The 22,698-nt window shown below is 52.3% G+C and overlaps 3 protein-coding genes across 13 annotated transcripts; 2 read left to right on the plus strand and 1 right to left on the minus strand.

Moving 5' to 3' along the window:
- Window positions 1-224: 224 nt before the first annotated feature.
- SHC1 (SHC adaptor protein 1) lies at window positions 225-10,578 on the minus strand. 10 transcript variants are annotated; one of them, XM_014837087.3, is made up of 14 exons: window positions 10,392-10,578; window positions 8,260-8,316; window positions 6,820-6,987; window positions 6,182-6,252; window positions 5,591-5,654; window positions 5,336-5,455; window positions 5,015-5,068; window positions 4,776-4,827; window positions 4,482-4,608; window positions 3,474-3,672; window positions 3,322-3,391; window positions 3,107-3,241; window positions 2,709-2,947; window positions 225-1,889 (listed from the first exon to the last, which is right to left on the minus strand). In XM_014837087.3, the coding sequence occupies exons 2-14, from the start codon at window positions 8,260-8,262 to the stop codon at window positions 1,761-1,763; spliced, it is 1,431 nt and encodes a 476-aa protein (XP_014692573.3). In that variant the 5' UTR covers window positions 8,263-8,316; window positions 10,392-10,578; the 3' UTR covers window positions 225-1,760. The 10 variants fall into 10 exon arrangements, with proteins under 10 accessions (XP_014692573.3, XP_070353652.1, XP_044613709.2 ...); XM_070497551.1 differs by having other exon boundaries at window positions 3,107-3,238; window positions 10,392-10,576; XM_044757774.2 differs by having other exon boundaries at window positions 8,172-8,316; window positions 10,392-10,569.
- Window positions 10,579-10,663: 85 nt separating this feature from the next.
- Window positions 10,664-14,837, plus strand: CKS1B (CDC28 protein kinase regulatory subunit 1B). The gene is made up of 3 exons (XM_014837084.3): window positions 10,664-10,948; window positions 13,287-13,414; window positions 14,038-14,837. Exons 1-3 carry the CDS (start codon window positions 10,890-10,892, stop codon window positions 14,088-14,090), a joined length of 240 nt encoding a protein of 79 aa, XP_014692570.1. The 5' UTR covers window positions 10,664-10,889; the 3' UTR covers window positions 14,091-14,837.
- Window positions 14,838-16,751: 1,914 nt separating this feature from the next.
- On the plus strand, window positions 16,752-22,654 carry FLAD1 (flavin adenine dinucleotide synthetase 1). Of its 2 annotated transcripts, XM_014837080.2 has the most exons (8): window positions 16,752-17,008; window positions 17,342-17,566; window positions 19,063-19,807; window positions 20,514-20,661; window positions 21,128-21,226; window positions 21,307-21,496; window positions 22,259-22,332; window positions 22,436-22,654. In XM_014837080.2, the coding sequence occupies exons 2-8, from the start codon at window positions 17,486-17,488 to the stop codon at window positions 22,569-22,571; spliced, it is 1,473 nt and encodes a 490-aa protein (XP_014692566.1). In that variant the 5' UTR covers window positions 16,752-17,008; window positions 17,342-17,485; the 3' UTR covers window positions 22,572-22,654. The 2 variants fall into 2 exon arrangements, with proteins under 2 accessions (XP_014692566.1, XP_044613713.1); XM_044757778.1 differs by lacking the exon at window positions 21,128-21,226 and having other exon boundaries at window positions 16,786-17,008.
- Window positions 22,655-22,698: the final 44 nt, after the last annotated feature.

The following is a 22,698-nucleotide window of genomic DNA, read 5'->3' on the forward strand; positions in this document are numbered from 1 at the left end:
TCGGGGAGTCGGGATCCCGCCCCGCCTGGCCCCGGCTCCTCCTTGGACACGAGCCTCCCCGCGGCCGACGGCCCCGCGCCGCGCCCTCCCGGCGCCTCTCCTCGGCGCCCCCCAGGCCAGGCGGGTTCGGCCACGCCGCGTTCCGAGGTGGCCACCACCTCCTGTCTCCCCGGCCGCCGCCGGGAGCCCACGGCGAACAATAGACAGCGACAGGGACTAAGAGGCCGAGGTAGAAGAAATATGGACTTTAATGAAGATTTTTTCCCTTTGGTATAAGTGAGACCCGTGAAAACATCCAAACAAAAAAAAGGAGGCGAGGATTAAGACAGTCAACTCTCGGTTCGCCACGAGGCCTAGAGACAGAGCAGGGCCGGCTCCTCTGTCGCTGTGGCCGCCCAGGCCTCGTGCAGGGCGCGGCCTGTAGAAGGTACTCGATAACTGCAGGTTTTCAGCTTCCCAAGGGGGAAACTGTTAACATTCAGCCAAACTTCTGCCTCCCAGGCTCGCGGTAAGACGCCCAAGTTTTCCTAGTCCTAGCTCGTGATCGACCTTTCTCTGCCTCGGGTCTCTCTTGTAGAAAAGATAATGCTGCAGGTCCAAACTGCCTCACAGGCTGGGATGAGGAAAATCCAATAGTTGTAAAAGGGCTTTGAAAAGTCAAAGAGGTGGCGTATAAATGTAATCGATTATTATCATTTTGTGCTCAAGAATAAGCCATGGAAAACAAATTAGGAAAGGAAATCTACAGCCCTAAAATATATGCATATATATTTTATATAAAATAAGAAATAAATGCAGTTCCAAATCTACAGATGGCATTTGGAGATTGTCTACTGCTTTAGAGTCTCACTGCCCCTGTTCCTGCCACTGCCACAAAATCCACCTCGGAGTTAACCATTCAGGAGGCCCAAATCCAGCCATACCCCAGCAGGGGGAGGCAGGGCTGCACTTTGGCTGTAGAGTATAACATGCATGCAACATGGAAGGGTGGGACTTACGAAATGTATATACAGACCCCTGGGCCGAGGGGCTCCAGGCCAGGAGGCACTGAGCAAGGGAGGGGTCCATCTCCCCCCTGGCAGGAAGGGGGGCTCTGAGGCAATCTCTAAGGGTTGCATATCCCCAGGAAGAGGGGACAGCTGCCACTCCTGCCTCTGTTCTCCCAGCCTAAATGGAGGGGGTGCTGAGCAAGGAGAGGATAGGGTCCCAGAGGCCAAGAAGGTATCCGCACCCGTCCTTGACCTCAGGGACCCGAGAACTCTTTGCATAAAATATCTTCAGACCTAGGAGATGGTCAAAGGCACAAAGTTTAAACACTGGGAGGGCGGGTTGTTGAGAAGGGTCTAGGGTACCCTGAGCCAGGGGTAGAGCAAAAGTGTGATTCATTTCCCCTTCCCTGGAAAGGTGATTGCTCCACCGGGCCTATAACCACAGGGCATTTTCCATACAAGGAGGCACACTGCCCAGGCCCCAAGCACCCACCTTCTTGGGGAAGGGGGTATCAGGTTGGCACAGGAAAGGCCCAGGGAAGGGGGCCACTCTGTACATTAATACTTTGGTGAGGTTTGGGGAGAAGCAGGATTCTACCCCAGGCTCCTGACTCAAAGCCTGTCAGCTGGATGCTGAACCCAGTGTCCACACTACCCCCAGCTCCTACATAAAGCCAAGCCCACAGAACACTCCCAAGTGAGGTCCTGAGAGTCAGGGAATAGGGTGAAAAGGGTGGAAGGGTGTCTTCTGGGAGAGAGCACAGGGAAGGATCACAGTTTCCGCTCCACAGGTTGCTGTAGACACAGTTCGCTGCCCGCAGAGATGATGGGCAAGTGATTGTCCATGTGGTAGCTGATGAGGTGACTGACACTCTCAAAGCGGTGATCCTTTGTCCGAACCTGGGAAGTGGGGAGAGGGTCAATTCAGGTGAAGGGTCAAATAAGACCTCAGCCCCCAAGGCTGAGGAAGCTGGAATATTCAAGAGGGTTAAGGAAGGAGAAAGGGATGGCAGGGGTGAGAGGGCCATCAGTCCTAATCATTGAGACTTCTCTAGAAAGAAAAGCTAGAGATAGCCATGGGAATGGGCAGGTCAGTGAACTGGGAAAAGGCAGAGGGGACATCAGCCCAGACATCGTGAAGCTGAGGGACATTTACTCCTCCTTTGAGCTGGAAGGTGGTGGCATGTCTCAGAGGAGGACACAGTACAGAAGAGGTGTGGAAAGGAGGCTGAGATTGCTGTAGAAAAGAGACCAAAGTGATGAGGGGCAGTGGGGCAGTGCAGATAGGAGACAGGACACTGGTCGGAGCCCTGAGTCTGAGGGAGCTGGGAGGCCCCTGGTTCCCCCTGCAAGGGGAGACTTGGGGTGTCTAGCCTCTAACCATCTGACACTGAGCATCACAACCTCTCCAGGATGGTTTCCTCATTTGTCAAATGAGGAGTTCAGGTGAGATGAGCACCTTCTAGCTCTGATGGGCATAAGGTCAGAGGATGTGAGGACTGGCCAGGACTGAAAGGAACACAGCTCAGGCTCAGGGATGTGAGAACGGAAGGAACCCTAAGCCCCTGAGGGGAGGATGCCGGGCACAGTGAGAACAGGAGGCCCATAGAGAGGTGCCCAGCAGGGAAGGTCTAGGAAGCAAAGAGGGAAGGAACAGGGCTGCACAGGAGGGTACTGCGCCTTCCTTTCTGCCACCCCACCCACACCCCTGCCACTCACCACACCCTCGGGGTCCACCAGTAGCAGATGCTTGGGCTGCCCACTCTGCAAGCCGGTGAGCACATACTGGCCAGGCGTGGTCGTGCTTTCCCGCACCAGGAAGTCCCCATTGAGCTGCAGCAGTGCCTCAGCCTCCCGCCGGCTCAGCTTCCCATGGAACCAGGGCTCCCCTCGGAGCTGCTCAGCCATGGCCACTGACTGTGCAGGTGGAGGCACCCGAAGGGCATCTTCGAAGGGCTCTAGGGGTACAGAGAGAGGGCTGGGAGAGGCAGCTGACACAACACATGCCCAGATCCAGACCTTCAGGGAGGGGAGGCCAAGAAGGAAGGAGCAGACAGGCAGGAGAAGAGGAACCAAGTGGGAAGACAGAGATGCAGAAAGGAGAGAGGAGCACTCACTCATGTCAAAGAGGTCTCGGGGTGCGCTGCCATTGATGGCAGGATTGGGGGGCCCAGCCCCACCCCCTGCTTGCCGGGCCTTGTCTAGGTTCTGGACGTTGACATAGGAGGGATCATCAAAGAGCTCTCTGCCTGCTGAGGAAAGGGGAGCTTTACAGTGACCCTGGCCCTGCCTCCTGCACCCCTGGTTCTGCCCCTCTCAGCTCCCCTCATACCTGGGAAGGGTGGCGGAGGTGGCATCTGTTTGCGGACTTCTTGGTCTCCCCCAACAGGCTGCCCCACAGGCTGCAGGGACAAAAATAAGGTAAGACCAGAGGCACTAACCAGCCACTCCCATCCCGGGCCCCCCTCCATCCAAGCAACTTACCAGCGTAGCTCCCAGGTGGCTGGGAGTCTGGGCACTGGGCGGAGTGGGTCGAGCAGCCCCCGAGGGGGCTCCTTCCCGAAGCCGCATGTCCACCACCCCCCCAAGAGGGGGTTCCTTCCCGGGGAAGTCGTTATAGTACTGATGGTCGGGTGGCTCTTCCTCCTCCTCATCCCAAGCTGAGCCATCGAAGCCAGCCATCCTGAGAGGGACAAGAGGGAGTGAGGAGTGTGGGTGGGAGGATGGGGGAGGGGAACAGAATAGTGGCCATGTAGTGAGCATTTCTTGTGGGGTAGGCCTGAGGCTGGGTGTTCATTTCCTCCTCCTGGCAACCCTGTAAGGTAGGTATTATTTCCTTCCCAATTTTATAGATGAGGAAAATGAGGGTCAGAAGTGAAAAAATTTGCCCAAAGTCACAACTAAAAGGTGGTGGAGCTGAGATGTAAATTCAGATTTGACTTTAAAGTTCATGCCCTTGATCATTATGCCATCTCCCAAGAGGGAGGAGAAGTACTAAGTAGCCAGGAGGGGGGTGCTCCAGAATACTTTAACCTCCCCTAAACACTCAATACCTACTGGCCTGAGGTGGGAAAGGTAGGGATCTCAGGAAAGAGACACCCTCCCTCATGCAAATTCTTGATGGCTTCTAGGGGCAGGAAAACAAAGAACTAAGGATAGAGAAATGGGCAAGAAAGAGGGATAAGCCAGAAATGAGGCAGCTGGGACTAGAAAGGTCCATCTAGCCAGGGAAGAGTTGCAGTGTGAAGGTCCTGGACTACAGCTCCACCACGGGCACATGAGAGGAAGAGCTGGCCCTGCAGTAGGCAGGGCCTCAAAAGACTTTCCTGATGGCCACAGGAAACTTAAGAATAGCAGGAAGTGGGAAGCAGGGGCACACAGGTTATTTCCTTCCCTGCACCTCTCTGAGCTCAAGTGTGGGAAGAGCAGACCTACTTTCCTAGTTTCAGTCTGGGGCCCAAGAGCTGCCCCACACCCTCCTCACCCACTCACCTGTCGTGGGGGGTGACCAGCTTGGGCGGGTTCCTGAGGTATTGTTTGAAGCGCAACTCAAAGGCCTGGCCAATGGTGCTGATGACGTCCTGAGCAAGCCCCTCGGGACACTCCAGGATGTGGCAGGCTGGGGGCACAAAAGAGGCTGTCAGTGAGCTCTGAGGTGGGGTTGCTGGGAGGAGGCAGACAGGGGCCCTTGTCCTCCTCGGCAGGAGGCCCTGCTTAGCTCCCTGGGTCCTGCTCACCTGCCTCATGGACAGCTGGCCCCACCCAGTGCTCCCCACCATGCCTCACCTCTCTGATTCACCGGGTCTTTGGCAACATAGGCAACATATTCGGCTGTGTCCTGGGGTGGAGAGAGTCAGAAGAGGACAGTTAGCTAAATCTTGCAGCCCCACCTCACTCCTGACCCCTAAAACCCAGTCCTCTTCAGATAATTGCCCCAATCCTAGCACGCCCACTTCTCTAGCCAGTGTCTCCCCAGTGCCTGGCCCTTTCTTCTCCCACCACCTCTGCTCCGTCCCCCAACTCACCGGGTCCCCGCCGGACGCAAACGAGATAGATTGCATGTGGTGGTTGGCAATGATCTGAGGGTAGGGCAGGGGGTGGAGAAGGAAAGGAACGACATGTGTCAGGCAGCCGCAGGACCCACGTGGCTGCCCCCCACCCTTGTCCCAGAACCCTGGAAACACAGTCTCATCTTCTTGGCTTCTTACTCTATGTCCTCTTAATTTCCTTCTTCCCTACTATCCTGCTGCGCCCAAGCCTCCTCTCCTAGCTTCTTGTCCTCATAACCAGGTCCCCGCTTAGCCCTCTCATCAGTGTTTCTGGTCCCCTTGCCCAACCCCACCAACCTGTTTGCAGTCTGCGGCCATGAGGTTGAGGCTGCTGGTGGAGACCGTGAGAGTGATTGGCATTCCAGCAAATTTCAGGTTACTCCTCCCCAGGATAGAGCTGAGTGGGCGGCTACAGGGCTGGGGAAGGGCCCAAGCATCTCAGAAGCTGGGGGTTCCTGACACCAGGAGACCACCCCAATCCTGCTCCCCACCTGCCTTCCCCCGCTCCTCTACATCTCCCAGCAGCACCCCTAGCCCATCGACCCCAGGTACCTTTCTCCTCCTTGTGGCCCCCTTAGCACCCGGCACAGCCTCACACACCAGACTGATGGCCTCCCTGGGGAAAGAGGGGTACTCAGACCCAGAGCCTGCCTCACACTCTGCTGGGGCTGCCACAGGGCTGGGGGAGGGGAAGGCCAGGCCAGACTCCTGGGGCACTCCAGGCTCTTTGTCGTGGTGGATTGAATTAAGGGCCTTTAATATTTGATGACACTGAGAGGCCGCTTCCTGGCTGATTGGGTTAGGGCCTCAATGGGTACGGCCCCACCCCTTTCCAGCTACCAAATGTCCCATTCCCTTCCCAAAGGCGGCAGCAACCTTCCATCTACCCCCATTTTCTACTCAAGCTCCAGCTGCCAGCTGCCTCTGCCACCTCCCCCACGACTCCTAAGGCTGGATAAGTAAGCAGTATCCAGGCCAGAGTTGCCTCTTCTCATTCAGACTTAGACTTACTCTCCTAACTTTCTCTGAATCCCTTCTACCACCCAAAGATAAGCCATCACTAGCACCACCACCAAGTGACCCATTTCCCACCTCCCCTCACTAATCCCAGGACTTCCATAATCCACCCCCCTCCCCACTAACCTGGTGACCTGAGTCCTGGTGTTGAAGTCCAGGGCGCGCATTGACTGCAGGACCTCCACACAGCCCATGTACTGAGGGGAGGGATGGGAGGACAAGTCAGCCACCTCCCCCCAACCCTCTCACAAAGGGCCCTAGGACTTTCCCCTACGTGGTCCCTAAGGGAAGGGAAGATGAAGAAGTTCTGCCCACTGCCCGTGGCTACATCCCACAACATGCAAGACAACAGGGAATGAGGAGAGAAGGAAAGGGCAGGCTAGGAGGATCTCATGCATCTGGTAAGAGAATTTGGAGGGAAGGGGCAGGCATTGGGTAGGATGGAGTGACATCTCCAGAAAGGGGGAGGAGACTGGAGGGGACCATCAGGAGTCACTCATTCCATCACTTACTAAGGCCTTCGATGTGCTGGGCATTGTGCTAAGCATGGCAGGGCGGGGGCGGGGGAGTCACAAGAAGGAAGGGGGCACAGGCAGAGCTGGAAAGGAAGGGGCTACAGAATGGGAGGAGGGGCAAGAAAGGTTTAACAAACAGGACACTGAAACCAAGGGAGTTGCTGGGGAAGAGCAGGAAAAAAAAGAGCTGGAGTGAGCAGAGAAACTGGAGGGGTCTGGGAGGGAGTAGGAGGGAGTATGTTCACTCACCCGAACCAAGTAGGAAACCCCCGGTCCCATGACTTTGTCGTTGGGATGCAGCCAGCCCCGCGTGGGCTTATTGACAAAGCTCCCGTGGCGGGTCCACTCCTCGCCCCCCAGCTGGCCCCCTTCCACCCGAGTCCTGCGCCCGCCGCCTCCACTCAGCTTGTTCATGTCCTGGAGGAGGGGCAAGGGGCCTGAGTCCAGCATGGCTGCCCCTAAGATCCCCTCCCCATCCTCGGCTGCCCTTCCTGGCTCCCCCTTCAGCCCCGGGCGCCCCCCAACCGGGTTGGCCAGCTTCAAGTTGCTCATCCGGGGGAAGAAGGAGCACAGGGTAGTGGGACTGTCGTCCCCAGGCAGAGGTGGCAGGATGGGTCCCAGGGACGAAGCTGATGGGGAAGGTAGCTCCTCCGTTGGGGTGGACCCTGAAGCTCCCTCCTCCAGCGATGACAGAGACTCATTCCGAAGTGGGTTGTACTTGGGCTTGGGGGGCAGGAGATCCATGGCTGGAGTGAGAGGGAGGCTGCTGCCCAGCCCGGCCCCCCTGCCAGTCAGGGCAAGGGGGCCAGGCAGGGGGCATCCCCAGGCCCTTAGCCTGATCGGACCTCTATGGCCCAGGGATCTCAGGGGTCCTGGGGAGGGAGAAGGACGAGTGGCTGCGGCTCCCCCACTCAGACCCAGACAGTTTCAGGCCCCATCTCTTCCCAGCGTGGAGCCTCTTCTCTGGCTGAGAGGAGAACAGGCTGGACCTAGAGCTGCCTAGCTCCTCCCCAGGGGCGGGGAGCTAAGGGGACAGACCAATCCCAAGGACAGTGCTGACTCACAGGCTCTGAGGGTCTGAGCCCCCACCACTGCCCCAACCTAGAACTCTTGCAGGGGTAGAACTATCCAGGCCCCCCCTGCCCCAAACAAACAATTAGTAATCTGAGGAGGAGTAAAGTGGGGGTGCAAGGAAAGGATGAAGGAGTGAGAGGAAAGGAGGGAGATAAGAGATCTGGATCAATCTAAACCGGACATGGGCAGGCCAAAGGGAGCAGGAAGCTGAGGGAGGGTAGTGGGGAATGAGGGAGGAAACAGAGGCAGCTGGGGGTGGAAAAGGGAGGGGATCCCTGAGCTCAGCATTTCCCTTCCTGTCCTGGTTGAACACTCAAATTCCCCCATCCTCCAGCCCAGGCCACCCCCCACCACTGCCACACAGTGGGGCGGTGGCCCCAGGGAGCCTGGGCCATTAGCATCCTCTGTTACAACAGCTGTGGACTGGAGCTAAAGAAATGGGGAAAGGAAGGAAGAGGTCCCAGCGGATGGAGAGAGGGGCCAAGAGGTAGGACAAAGCTGGTGAAGTAAGGGGAATAAAGTCCAACCTGAGCGCTGCATCAGGGAGCCACCAGGCAGAAGCTGGAGCAGAGGAGACAAGCTGGTGGAGACTTGTTCTCTATGCATGGCACTTACCATCCCAAGGAGCGCTCGCTCCTGGCCAAGCACTCTTCTGCCCCTCTTTCCACAGGCCTAGTTAGCAAAGCAAGCTGTCAGGGGGCGGGGCACTGACACTGACTTCAGCTTCCTGGGCCTGACAGGTTATGCTCATACCCCTCCTCTTGCAGTGTCACTGGGGAGGGTGCAAGGGTCCACCATAGAGCAAAGTGCCCCTCACATCAAGGGCAGGGTCTGGCTGGAGGAGGTGGGAAAGCGAAACAATTCTCCAAGAGAAGTGGGGGCTACAGGCCATGAAGGGATAGAGGGGGCAGAAGACAAATCTGCGCTAAGTACAGGAGAAAAGGGTGACAGAAGATGGGCTGAGGCTGCACATGGGGAACAGTCCCAAACCCATTCCTTTCACCCACATTTCCTGCCACAGCTCTGCTTCAGGGGGCCACAGAGGAAGTTGGAAAGTGACCAAAATAGTAGTAGTAAAATATACATATACCCCCCCAGGCTCACCTCAGAATTACCCTATCCTTAGATTTACTTCAGAAGATAAAAAGTCACAAATAATCATATGATTACAGTGACTGCCCGTACTAACACTTAAAACGTGTTAGATACTGTGCTCAACTCTTTCACCTCCCCGTAGTCCTCATCCAAGAAGAGCTGTGTCACTCCATCCACCTCTCCTGAGAAGGAATTCTGTCACTGCATTTCCTAAGGCCCAGGCACTCAGGCATAGAAAGAATGAGGAAACGATTCCACCACAGCCTCACACCCTCGACTCACAAACACCAGGCTGTCCTCATCTTTAGAGATGAGAGTTCTGTGGGAGCCTGCAGGATCCAGAGGCAGGGAATGACCAACAGGTATGGACATTTGGAAAAAAAGAAAGAGGAAGGAGGGCTCCTTACATTTGCATAGGGAAAAAGGAGATTGCCTACTGGGAGACGGGGTGATTGGGCGAGGGGGAGAAGCTGCATGTGGCTTCTCAGCCCAGCAGGGAGGAGGAGGCAAGAGCAGTGGGAAGCAGCAGGAAATGGCGAAAGCCTCAGGAATGTTTCCAGAAGGGAAGGCTGGGCAAGCGGGACCAGGAGGAATGCCCAGACAATAACTCTGGTTAGGAGGAGGGAAAGAGCCAGAGAAGTGGTGGGGGCTGAGGAGTCCCTTAAAAAAACAGCAAAAAGGCCACTGTCCCCTATACCCACTCCAAGCCACCGTTTTCTGGTGGTAGAAAACTTTCACTCCTGTCACACACCAGCAAATCCATGACCCCACCCAGCTCCCCAGGTACAGGTATGAGACATACAGCTGTTTCTGGGGTGGAGTCAGTCCTGGGAAGGGAAACTCAGGGAGTGGGGCTAGGAATCTATGAGCAAGTCTGTCTCCCAATCTCGTGCCAAACCCCAAGTCCAGCCCCCTTCAAGTAGATCCACCCTTGGAAGGGGGTAAGGAAGAGGAAAAGGGCTGCCTCTAATCTCGCACTCCTCAGAGCCAGCTCAGTGGAGCGTGAGAGCTCAGGAAAACTGAGCCTAAGGCCCAAAAGAGAAACAGGAGAGGGAAATATAAGCAGGTGGAGTTTCTGGGACTGAAGACAAAGCTTCTGAGGTGATGACCTGGGTCCCACAGGAATAAAGCTCCTGAGGGGGCGTGGTCCCCTAGGACGCGAGCATCAGACTTCCAGGAGACGAGGCTTCTGGACAATCAGACGTGGATTAAGGAAGGGGCGGCGCTCCCAGGGGGCGGAGCCCCTAGAGAGGCGTGGCTTCACGAATTCGAACACAGTAGTTCTGCGAGGGGCAGGGTTTTGCCCTTTTGGGAGATAAGCTTTTTGATAGACAAGAGTTAGCGGAGAATCGTCGCGAGGAGGCGGAGTTTCGGGGAATTAGAAGGACTAACGTAGGGTTTCTTGCAGTAGGGCTTGGAAGCATGTCTGGGGGTTGGACTTCCAGGAAAGCTGGGTGACAGGGTGCGGTCGGGGACAATAAATAGAAAACAAATTGGGGTTCGGGGAGCCCCCTGAAGTTGGGAGGTGGGACTTCCGGAGAGGGGGTCTCAGGGGGCGGGACTTATAAATGAAGACCGGAAGTAGGGTCCCGGGAGAGGGGTTCCGGGGTGGAGGAGTGGGTCACCAAAGGAGAAAAAAAGTCCCAACTCACCAGGGCTTCATGGAGTCTCCGCACCGCACCGCGGGCCGATTTGGTTCCGGATCACGTCACGGCCTCTTTAGGTCCCCGCTCTAACTTTCTCCCCGGGCCTGGCCTCCCTGGAGAAACTTTATTTCACTCACTTCCGGCCTCACTAACCCCTGACCCTCTACCTCACCGTCCCTCCTTCGCCCATCCCACTTTCCCGAACCAGCCAATGGCAACGCGAGAACGCGCACAGGAGCAGTGACAGCCAATAAGAGGCCTATTTTTGATCTAAGCTAGGTCTCGAGAAACGTAAGAAGCGCACTCCAATAGGGACTCAAGGAGAAGCAAACCTAAGCCAATCGGAGGCTTGAAGGTGGAGTTGTCCCGCCTTAAGCAAAAGGGGCCAATAGGAAGCGCGAGCGGCGTGTTTGAAAGCGAGGCCAAGGAGGGTGGGAGCGCGTGCTGCTGGGAGTTGTTTGGAGGTTGCTGGTGCGGAGCTGGCTGTCTTCAGGCAGAGTGATCATGTCGCACAAACAAATTTACTATTCGGACAAATACGACGATGAGGAGTTCGAGTACCGGTTAGTGCAGGCGCGGGGGCCATAACGAGGTCGTGAGTTTTGACAAATGAGAAGCCGAAGAGTTAGTACGGGGACTGAAGCGACAGAGTTGGCGCATGCGCGGAGGTTAACGGGACGGGTGTGAGAGGGTTAAGAGCGTAAGGCGCATGCGCGAAGGGTAGGAAGCGATTGTAAAAGAAACAAAGTGGTAGCGAATTTGGAGTAAACCCTGTTGGGAGGAGGTGTAGGTGGGCGTGGTTAGAGTGTTAGCGTGCTGACCACCTTCACCTTTGCGAATTTCTGGATCATTCAACTTTATTGAGCAGGTTGAACTTGCCTTCTTGGGACTGCTTGTATCACGGCAACACCATAGAACCACAGAGCTACTGGGAAAAGGCGGCAAAGGCGGAGCTCGAATTTTCCTCGCGTGCTCACTGCGAGGGGAGTTCCGCGAGAGCCTAAGTGCTGCTTATTAATTGATGGAAAGGGGCGTGGTTGTCTGGCTTTTTTGAGGAAGGGAGCTTCGAGGAACTGGAGTGGAATAAAACTGGGCAGGAACATTGAGAAAAGACTTAACATGAACCTAATACATGCCCTTCATATATTCGGAGGGCGTCTGTTTAGGAAACAATTTTGGAGTGCTTATAGGTTTCAGGTGCTCTGCTAAAGTGCAAAGATAAGCTGTGGTCTCTGCTTTCAACAAACCTAAAAATCTGTGGAAATACTGACAGACTTCAGAAAGTAGGTGATAATTGGTATGAGAGAGATGGGAGCACCTATGATAGAGATAGGACTTGGCCCAGGATGGTGAAGAAAGGAATTCCTACAGAGTTTACAGTTGATAAATCCTAAAGCCGTAATTCTAGATTGGAAAATTAGGGAAGACAAAGGATTCTACAAATGTTGGCATTCCACTGATCTGTATTAAGTGTAATACTTAAAACAACTTCCTAGTTTGTATCTTGTCTTCTCAAATGAAGAACACAAAATGGAAATTTGCTTTTCTTGTGTTTCTTCTCCAGCCTAGTGGAGGGCTCTGGGCCCTCTGGAGAAGTCGGTGTGTGCTGACAAATACATACCCATCTTTATGCCAGGTCCTTGGGAAAAGCCCCCAGGCCCTGCTTGAATCCAGTTAACTTTCTTTCCTCAGCTGTTTTCCTCTACATCTGAACTAAGCTAACTAAAACTATGTGCCTGTAAAATCTTTGCAGGACTAGGGAGAAGTCACTAGTGTCATCCCTTGGAAGATGTAAGTCTTCGTAGTGGTATTTTGGCTAAAGAAAGTTCTTTGGGGTTTTTTTGTCTTGGTCTAATTAGGTGTTGAAGCCAACCTTTGTGCCAGGGGATTGTTAGAATGTAAGCTATTTTCAGACATTTAGACTAGAATTATCTCTTTGGAAAAAACCTCTGTTACTAGCACAGAGAGAGCATTTAGTATATTTTCATTGAGCATGATGAAGTTTATCTGGGTTAGCCTGATTGAAGTCAAGAGTAATAATTTATCTGCCATGAAAGGAGACTTATCCTAGTCATGGAGTTTCCCAAAAGAAGTCTCATGGCACATCCCTTCAGAGTTAGGAAAATGAGATTTCAGGATTTATTTTATTTTTATGTATTTATTTTTTAAAGTTTGGCCCTGAGCTAACATCTGTTGCCAATCTTTTTTTTTCCTTCTTCTCCCCAAAGCCCCCCAGTACATAGTTGTATATTCTAGTTGTCGGTCCTTCTAGTTCTGCTTTTTGGGACGCTGCCTCAGCATGGCTTGATGAGCGGTGCCATGTCCACTGCCCAGGATCCTAACCGGTGGAACCCTGGGCCACCGAAGCAGAGCACCCGAACCCAACCACTAGGCCACGGGGCTGGCAGGATCTATTTTAAAGGATAAGACGTTTACATTTCGTCCTTTATGATGGCTCTTCCAGTCAGCACTCCATAATACGCCTTTCTTCTCCACAAAATCACTTCTCTCCCTTCCTTTCCAATCCTGTTGCAAACCACTTTTAATTATTAACACTGCGTGTGCTGTGGGGCTCCCATTGTATTGTTTTAGGGTAATCAACTAGAAGACTGGAAGCCCCAAGGAGGCGGAGGCAGTGTATCAACAGTGCCTGGAATTCAGGTGCTCGTTCACTTGAGTTATTCATTAAGTAGGACTTTTTAATATACTTTTGTGAGGAATTACATAGCTTGCCATTTATTTCTAGCTGCCTCTACCCCACAGTGAGATTATATAAACTCCTTGCCATCAGAAACAGGTTTGTCTTTGCTTTCCCCTCTTGGCTTTGTATGCAGGCACTTGTCTAACAGACTGTACCCAGTACTGACACAAATTCCCCACCTTCCCATGTTTCTGTTACAGGCATGTCATGTTGCCCAAGGACATAGCTAAGCTGGTCCCTAAAACCCATTTGATGTCTGAATCTGAATGGAGGAATCTGGGCGTTCAGCAGAGTCAGGGATGGGTTCATTATATGATCCACGAACCAGGTCAGTACAATGGCTGCAAGCAAACACGTCAGGCTCCTTCACTGAGGGAACGAAGGGATGATAAGATCGCATAACCCAAAGGAATAGGCGGAAGGGGAGGGTGGTTTACTGGTTCCTTAATCTGCCAGCCATCTAGAAAAACTGGAGTGACCAAAAATAAGAGTGAAGTATCTGAGAAGTTCAGAGACAACCTGGCAGTGGAAAACCACCTTTAATCTCTAATTCAGTCAGAGGGTACTTTGTGTGTTTTTTAAGGCCATGTATACCCCGGTAGAGGTTATGGCTCCTGCTTCATTCTCCATCAGAAAGCAAATTCTTGGATGTGTTCCAAATAAGCCAAGGAGAGTATATTTTTTGATAAGACACCAGACACCAAGCTGCCAGGCAAAACTAATAAAGGACACCCCGGGGCTGTACAAACATAGCAAAAGAGCTGATATTAACAATTCTGTACTTGGCAGACAGGCCAGGCTTCTGGGTCTGCTTCTAAGGCCATATGCTTAAATCTTAATTTAGTTAGAAAGATCCGAGTGGGTGATAGCTGGGAGGTGGGAGTGGGATACACTATAGGTTGTGCATAGAATGGTATGAGCTTGTCTCTGAGATTCCACTCACTCTTTCAGAACCTCACATCTTGCTGTTCCGGCGGCCACTGCCAAAGAAGCCAAAGAAGTGAAGCCGGCGAGCCACTTTTCAGCCTCAAGCTTTACACAGCTGTCCTCACTTGCTAACATCTTTCTGATAACATTATTATGTTGCCTTCTTGTTTCTCACTTGGATATTTAAAGGATGTTCAATACACTGTTTGAATGTGCTAGTGACTGCTTTGCTTCTGGAGCAGAGCCAACAGCACCACGGCCCAGCCTGGTGAGTGCTCTTTGGGCTGCAGCCTTGGCTGAGTGTGACCCCAGAAGCCACGTGAGCTCTGTATCCCGCAGAACACACTTGGTAGATGGAGCAAGCATTTGAGAATAAGACCATGGCTGTTACCAGGATTGTGTAAACTTGCTGTTTTGTTTTTTTTTCCTGCCAGGTGTTGTGTGTATGGTGATTTATGTTTCAATGTATTGGAAACTTTCCATTTTATTCAAGAAGTCAGTTCCATGTTAAAGCCTTGATTAAAGAGGAAGTTTTTATAATCCTAATTGTAAAGGTTTTTTCCCTCCACTCAGGGTGAGCATCACATTCAGTATCATGGTTCTAATTCCATGCCCTCTTCAGTTAGATAATGAAGCTCAGCTCTTTGCTGATACGACGTTTATTTCAGCATTCCGGTAACTGGTTTTTAATCTACTTTAAGCAGACTTGCTGTCAGATATCTACTGAAATATATTTCACTGTAACTACTGGCCTAAGATAGAGGTTATAGAGAGACAACATCATCTCATCAATGTCAAAACAAATAAACTGTTTCCTACAGTCAGCGATGCTGCCTTTAACATAGTCCTGGTATTTGAAGGGCACACGAGGGTAAAGGGAGGAGGCCTCAGCCACACGCTGCTAGTGTGCTCCACTTCCTGCCCAGCCTAAAGCTCAGACACACCTATGGCCTGTTCACTGTGCACATTGGTTGGGAGCTGTTTTCAGTGGTTCTTGTTTTGGCTGAGTATTGAAATCACCTGAGTAGCTTTAAAAGTACTGATGCCTAAATCATTCCTAGAGATGCTGACATAATTGCTCTGAGGTATGGCCTGGATGTGGAGATTTCAAGCATTCTTATGCAGGTAGTTACAGCCCTAACCTTTGAGGAAACATGTGTAAACTATAGCTATTTAAAAAAACATTTCACCAAATAGCTTACCTTCTACTTTTCAAAATACCAGTACTACTAAGTAAGGGAGATTAATCTCCCCCCTTCTCCCTGTCTTCCATCCATGTATTCCCAGAGCAGTAGGTCAACTGTGGTCCCTGGAAGCATCAAAATCACCTGGAAACGCATTAGAAATGCACATTCTTGGGCTCCATCCTTGACTTACTGAGTCAGAAATGCTGAGGGTTGGGCCCGGCGATCTTTTAACAAGCTCGCCAGCTGATTCTGGTGCACACTCAAGCTTGAGAACCACCGGTAAAAGACTGGACCAGAGCTGATATTTGGGGATTTTTCTTGGGGGGGCGGTGAGGGGGAGTGTCAAATACCGCCATTACTACTAAAAAAGATGATGGAGCATTTGGCTTATGTCATTAGGCAAGCGGGACTTTCTATTTTTTTTTTTTTGTTTTAGAGCTGAGGTTCTTTTAAGTGGAAAAAACACAGGGCTTATTACTTGAGAAAGAATGGTCTAGAAGTCTAGCTCTATCATTCACTTTGGCATTTTGTGGTTGTGTGGCATCCCTTCACCTTTCTGAGCCTGTTGCCCATCTGTAAGATGGGCATCATCTCTATCTTAGAGGATTTTTAGGAGAGTAAAAAGAGGCCAGTTGTGGTTCAGCAGTCCTCCAAATGATGAATGAATTGTAGACCTTTACTACAGAAAACAGCCCCACAGACCAGTAGCATCAACATGACAGGAGAGCTGGTTAAACGCAGATGTCAGACCCACCCAAACCTGAATCTGGTAGATTTAACCAGCATATTTAAAAAGTCCCCAGATGATAAGTTTGAACGTGAAGGTTTAAGAAGCACTTTTAGACCAAAAGTAACTGAAATGAGAGTAAGTTAGGATGATGTGAGAATCCCCGGTAGACACATGACACTCCCTAGTCTGCCCTCACTTGTACCTACAAGGCAAATAAGTGGGAGAGGTGATGTTTAAGTACCGTCTGGAGCAAGGTAGGGGACGACTTTTTCTTGTCAAAGAAGGTTAAGTAATTAGCTTTATGGTTTATAATAAAGAAATGAAAGTTCCACATACTAAAAGCTCACCTCCAGGATCTCCTACCTCACAGGCAATGATGACAGTTATTCTTGATGTCCTTCCAACTGCCATCTGCTACAATATAAAATCCCTTCTGACACCAAGAAAGCCCCCAATCTGTTCACCTAGAATTACAGTCTTGGTTAATAAAAACAGATTGCGTATGCATGCAAGAATTTGAATACAGGACAGAAGTTAGAGTCAAGTCTCCCCTTTACTTCCAGCACCAGAAGCGAGCACCCCGGACTCCTTGGAACATCTCCAACCACAGCTCCTTTCGCGCCCCACAACCCCTAGGTCCGCTGCTGAGAGAAGAGACGCCCCGCCCCACATTTCCGGTTGAGAGGCGTCCACGTGGTTGTCGCCAATAACAACCCAGCTCCTACTCCCGCCCCCTGGCTAAAGCTCGCGAGCGACAGTTAAGAATACCAATGGGTCCTTGGAGGTTGTCTGAGCGACAGCCAGTATGACCAATTCATATGAGGTAAATGTGAGCCTAAGGCGGGATTCTGAGTACGGAAGCTGCCCCGGGACATGAGGAGAGGCGAGAGGGAAAGACCAGGTGAAGGGGCAGAAAAGGCAGGTGAGAACCTGGAAGAGCTCAGTAATCTGAAGCGTGCTGGGAAGAGACCGGATTCCGGGCCAGAAAGGATGCGGAAGACTGCTGAAGAAGGCCACCGAGTTCTGGTCGGGGGTGGAGAGAGGGAACACTTTTAAAGGGACCAAGACCCAGGATAAGGTAGGCATTTAAAGGGACAGGTGCCCCCAAAGAGAGGAGACATTTAAAGGTGCAGATATCCAAGATAGAGCAGACACTAGAGGACCCGAACGCGGGCAGAAGATATTTAAGATGGTAGGTGCTTCGGAGAGCAGGACATTTTAAGGAGACTAGAGCCAAGCTTAGAAGACATTTAAAGAGGCATGGGCCGGGGTTTGAGAACACGTTTATTAAAGAGGCATGGATAAAGAAATCACTTGTCCAGGGCCTAGTTAGGAAGACCCTGAAAGGATGTTCCTCTAAGGAAGAACATGCACTCCTGCTCTTCCCCGTTGTCTTTTCTGGCTCCTCCAGGTTCCCTCGACCCCGGACCCCGTGTTCCCGGGCTATGGCCCCCAGTGCCGTGTAGACCTGGCGGGATCCCCGTGCTTGCGACCCCTATTTGGGGGCCTGGGTGGCTACTGGAGGGCCTTGCAGAGGGGCATAGAAGTCAGGACCATGGCATCCACGGCCTCTGGACTTCCCCCAGGGCGCAGCGTGACGGCAGGCATCATCATTGTTGGAGATGAGATCCTCAAGGTGTGTCTGGGACAGAAGAGCGGGGAGGGCGCGGTGTTCTCCTGTCCTTGAGAGCCTGCCCCACATTCTGTCGAGGCGGAGTGAACCAGGGTGGGAGCTGCAGTAGGGTCCTGGAGTGAGTCCAATATATTGGCGGAAAAGTGACCCTCATCTTTTCAATTACTCTGTTGAAAAACTTTTAGCAAAGTCCCTTGCGTTTTGCCAAGTACTATGGTAGGGGGAGGAGGGGCTTTAAGGAATTGACAAGGAGTCAAGTGTGTAAAGGAGGTACAGGTGCAGGTATTACTTAAGAATTATATCCAGGGGCCGACCCGGTGGCCGAGTGGTTAAGTTCTTGTGCTCTGCTTCGGTGGCTGGGGGTCTCTCTGGTTTGGATCCTGGGCAGCGACATGGCACCACTCATCAAGCCATGCTGAGGCAGCATCCCACATGCCATAACTAGGAGGACACACAACTAAAAATATACAACTATGTACCCAGGGGCTTGGGAGAGAAAAAGGAAAAATAAAATCTTAAAAAAAAGAAGAAGAATTATATCCAGCCTGTCTAGAAAATGGTTCAAGGCACTCAGCAGCATGGATAAGTGAGTAGAAGCGAAGTACTAGAAGGGAAAAATCCCTTCTGAATGATCATGGAAGTCTTACTAGAAGTCATCCAAGGCATCATTTGTAATAGTAGTATTGACCCCTATTTTTCGAGTGCTTACTAAGGCCTAGCAGTGTGCTTATTACATCACGTATGTGATTTTACTAATCCTCACAACCCCATGACCCTGGTACTTTTATTGTAAATCTCAATTAATAGATTATGAGACTGAGTCTCAAAGAGGTTGAGAAACTTACCCGAAGTTACACAACTAGGAGTGGTAGATAGGATTCTAACCTGATTCCCTCTTATTCCAAACCCTTAACCATTAAACTCTCTGTAGAGAAGTAGAGGATGGGGCTGGAAAAGAAGATTGGATACACACCATAGACAGAGAGCCTCAAATATTCTGCAAAGGAATTTGAACTTTATTCTCTATGTGGTTGGAAACAACAAATGGCTTTTGAGGCCAAGAGTGATGCAATCACAGTGACACATTAGGAAGGTTTTTCAGGAGGCACAGGGCAGAGCGCTGTGGCTGGAGGCTGGGAGTCTGGCCAGGGGGCTGTCGCCACTGTCCAGGTGAAATGTGCCAAGGACCTGCTTGGTAGCAGTAGGGACAGAGAGAAGAGAGCAGATGGGGACATATTTCAAAAGTAGAGTTGACAGCATGAAGGGCCTGAATGGCTCAGTGTCTAGGGGATGCCATTGACCAAAGTGACAATAGTGAGGGAGAGGATGAAGATGTCCAATAAGCACTTGGAGCCAGGGGACTGAAACTGTCAGGGTTGGTGAGAAAGTGGACGGTTGTCCACATAGAATTGATAATTTAATCCATAAGTATAGATGGAAGCCCAGAGTTCATCACCACAGCATTGACACTCTCATCCTCCCCATCTCCAATCTCCCAGGGACACACTCAGGATACCAACACCTACTTTCTGTGCCGGACACTGCGCTCCCTGGGGGTCCAGGTGTGCCGAGTCTCTGTTGTCCCTGATGAGGTAGCCGTCATCGCTGCTGAGGTCACCTCTTTCTCCAGCCGCTTCACCCATGTCCTCACAGCAGGGGGCATCGGCCCCACTCATGATGATGTGACCTTTGAGGCAGTAGCACAGGCCTTTGGGGATGAGCTCAAGCCACACCCTGAGCTGGAAGCTGCCATCAAAGCCCTAGGAGGAAAGGGCTGGGAGAAGCTGTCGCTGGTGCCCTCCTCTGCCCGCCTGCATTACGGCACCGATCCTCACACTGGCTGCCCCTTCAGATTCCCACTGGTCTCCGTCCGAAACGTCTACCTCCTCCCAGGCATTCCAGAGCTGCTGCGGCGGGTGCTGGAGGGGCTGAAGGGACTATTCCAAAACACAGCTGTTCAGTTCCACTTGCGGGAGCTGTATGTAGCAGCTAATGAGGCCTCTATCGCCCCCATCCTGGCCCAGGCCCAGGCACACTTTGGGCGCAGGCTTGGCCTAGGTTCCTACCCTGACTGGGGCAGCAACTACTATCAGGTGAAGCTGACGCTGGACTCGGAAGAAGAAGGGCCCCTGGAGGAATGCCTGGCCTACCTGACTGCCCATCTGCCCCAGGGATCGCTGGTCCCCTACACACCCAACGCTGTGGAGCAGGCCAGTGAGGCTGTATACAAACTCACTGAGTCAGGTAGGGGCCTCCTAGGGGAGGGGCAGCAGGTACCAGATCACTGGTGCCACCCTAGGTCTCAGGAATGCAGGGGCTGTTGGAGGCTTCCTGCAAATCCAAGAGAAGGTAGAAGGTAGCTACAGTTGATTCATTCATTCTTCCAATAAATATTAATTGAGTACCTACTTTCACCAGCACTGTGCTGGGCGTTGGGGATATAGCTCAACAGGACAGACTTATACCCTACTCCGTGGACCAGTAGTTTAACAAGAAAGGCAGACGTTAAACAGGTAATTGTGCATGAAATGTCAGTGATGAGGAGGACTCCCCAGCAGGGAGATCAGCCTTGATCTGGGGTCAGAGAAGGCTTCTGTGGGCAAGTGACATATACGCTGAGTGATAAGGAGGATTTGGGCAGACCAGGAGGTGGGCATGGGCAAAGAGTGTGAGAGAGGTTCTGAAAGGAAGCAGCATGAGGTTTAGGGGAATGGACAGAAACCAGGACCCCCGGAGGGAGGACACTGAGGTGAAGAACAAGGTGAGGTGTGGCTGAATAGCAGGCAGGGGACAGACTGCAGTGCCTAGCAGGCAGCATGAAGGAATCTGGACTTATCCTAGGGACACTGGGAAGACATTGAAGGATTTTAAGCAAGGGCAATGTGGCCCCCACTGCCCTTTGATGGTCATGTGTGTCTATCTGATGCCCTCTTCCCTGCCTGCCTGGCAGGGTCATCTCTGGGAGCAAAAGTGGCAGGTGCCCTGCAGACCATCGAGACTGCCCTGGCTCGGTACAGCCTCCCCCAGCTCTGTGTGGGCTTCAACGGGGGCAAGGACTGCACTGCCCTCCTACACCTCTTCCATGCAGCTGTGCAGAGGTGAGCCATAACCCCTGGAGGCAAGGCTCAGAGACACCTGATCGGCCTCGTTCTCTAGTTCCCCATCCTGGGAAGCAGTGGGGAAAGGGGGTGTCTGGGTGGGATCTGGGAGGGAGGCAGCCATAGTGACCTTTCAGTTCCATTTCCCCACCATATTAATTGAATATCTGACACATGCCTGACCTTGGTTGTGGATGTGCAAGCCACCATCCCTGACCACAGGGAGGTCACAGTCCTGTTGGGGAGGTGAGACTTGCATACCTGAAACAGAGATGTGTGCTCCAGATTTGAGAGGTAAGAGATCAGAGAAGGCTTCCCGGAGAAAGTGGGTTCTGATGGACAGGAAGGACAAGGAAAGGGGAAAAGGGGAGGGTGTCCATCCCAGGGGTCAAAGAATAGTGCAAGCTCTCTGGAGAGCATTTCCCTGCCCATGCTGGCAAGCCTATGGATACTTCCCCGTCCCCAGGAAATGCCCTGATGCTCAAGAACCCCTCCAGATCCTGTATGTCCGCAGCATCTCCCCTTTCCCTGAGCTGGAGCAGTTTCTACAGGACACCATCAAGAGGTACTAGGGGCCCGGAGGTTTGGGCTCCAAAGGGACCTCACAGGGCCTACTTCTGACCCCCACCCCTCATCCTTCCGCAGGTACAATCTGCAGGTGCTGCAGGCTGAAGGTGACATGAAGCAGGCCCTTAGTGATATGCAGACGCGGCACCCCCAGCTGGAGGCCGTCCTGATGGGCACCCGCCGCACCGACCCCTACTCCTGCAGCCTCTGCCCCTTCAGCCCCACTGACCCAGGCTGGCCTTCGTTCATGCGCATCAACCCGCTGCTGGTAATTAGGAAGAGGATTTATTGCCCTCAGTCTCATGTCCCCTATCAGTCACTGCACCCTGGCTGCCCCAGGTCGGGGAGGTTGGAGCCAGGGGGCTTGGATGAAAGAGCCCCATCATGCAAGGGAGGTGGTGCTATTTGTTCATGCAGCCTTTTGACCAATATTTATTGAGCACTAATTCAGCAGCAGGTATTGTGCTTTCTACTATGGGCAAAACAATGACTTAGACCTGTGCTGTCCAATATGGTAGTCACTAGCCATTTATTTACTCCCTAATTGTAATTAATTTAAATGAAATACAAATTACTCCAAAACGACTGAATCTATAAAGGGATGAATTTTATGGCATGTGAATTATATCTCAATTTTAAAAACTAAATCCAATTCAGAATTCCGTACTTCAGTTGCACTAGTCATATTTCAAGTGACCACCATTTTAGAAGGCACAGATAGAGAACATTTCCACCATTGCAGAAAGTTCTACTGGACAGCACAGGCTTACACACACATAGCCTCTCCCTGTCCTCCTGCAGCTCAGGCGCTAGTGGAGGGTGGATTGGGAATGGAGAGGGGACAGGATGAAGGCTTCTCTTCCTCATTGCTTGGCCTACAGAGCAAGATGTACCAGAGATTCGGATAGCAGGCCCTTCCTCAGAGGCCAAGGGAGCAGGAGAGCCTGAATAGGCCCCTTTCCAGGCAGCAGTGGGGAGATGTGGGAGTGGGGAGTATTTGTGACTCCTCTCTGACTCTCTGCCCTCCCAGGACTGGACCTACAGAGACATCTGGGACTTTCTGCGTCAACTGTTTGTCCCATACTGTATCCTCTACGACCGAGGGTAAGGGTGTTGGAGGAAGAGAATGGGTGGGAAAGATGTAAGGGTGCTGGGATAGGAAGAGCCCACCCCACCCTGTGCTTGCCCTGCATTCTCCTGGCTCCAGCTACACGTCACTGGGAAGCCGGGAGAACACGGTGCGGAACCCGGCCCTGAAGTGCCTGAGCCCAGGCGGCCAGCCCAGCTACCGTCCAGCCTACCTACTTGAGAACGAAGATGAGGAGCGCAACTCCCGCACGTGACCTCCCCTTCCTGCCTGCTCCAGGAGGGAGGGAAGGAGGCTGACCTAGAGCATAACCTGTCAATAAACCGTGCCTCTCATGTGCCTGTTGCTTGGCTGTCTTCCTGCTCCAAGAGAAGCATAAGTGG

The sequence above is a fragment of the Equus asinus genome, chromosome 25 (genome assembly GCF_041296235.1).
Source record: "Equus asinus isolate D_3611 breed Donkey chromosome 25, EquAss-T2T_v2, whole genome shotgun sequence".
NCBI classification, from domain to species: domain Eukaryota; kingdom Metazoa; phylum Chordata; class Mammalia; order Perissodactyla; family Equidae; genus Equus; species Equus asinus.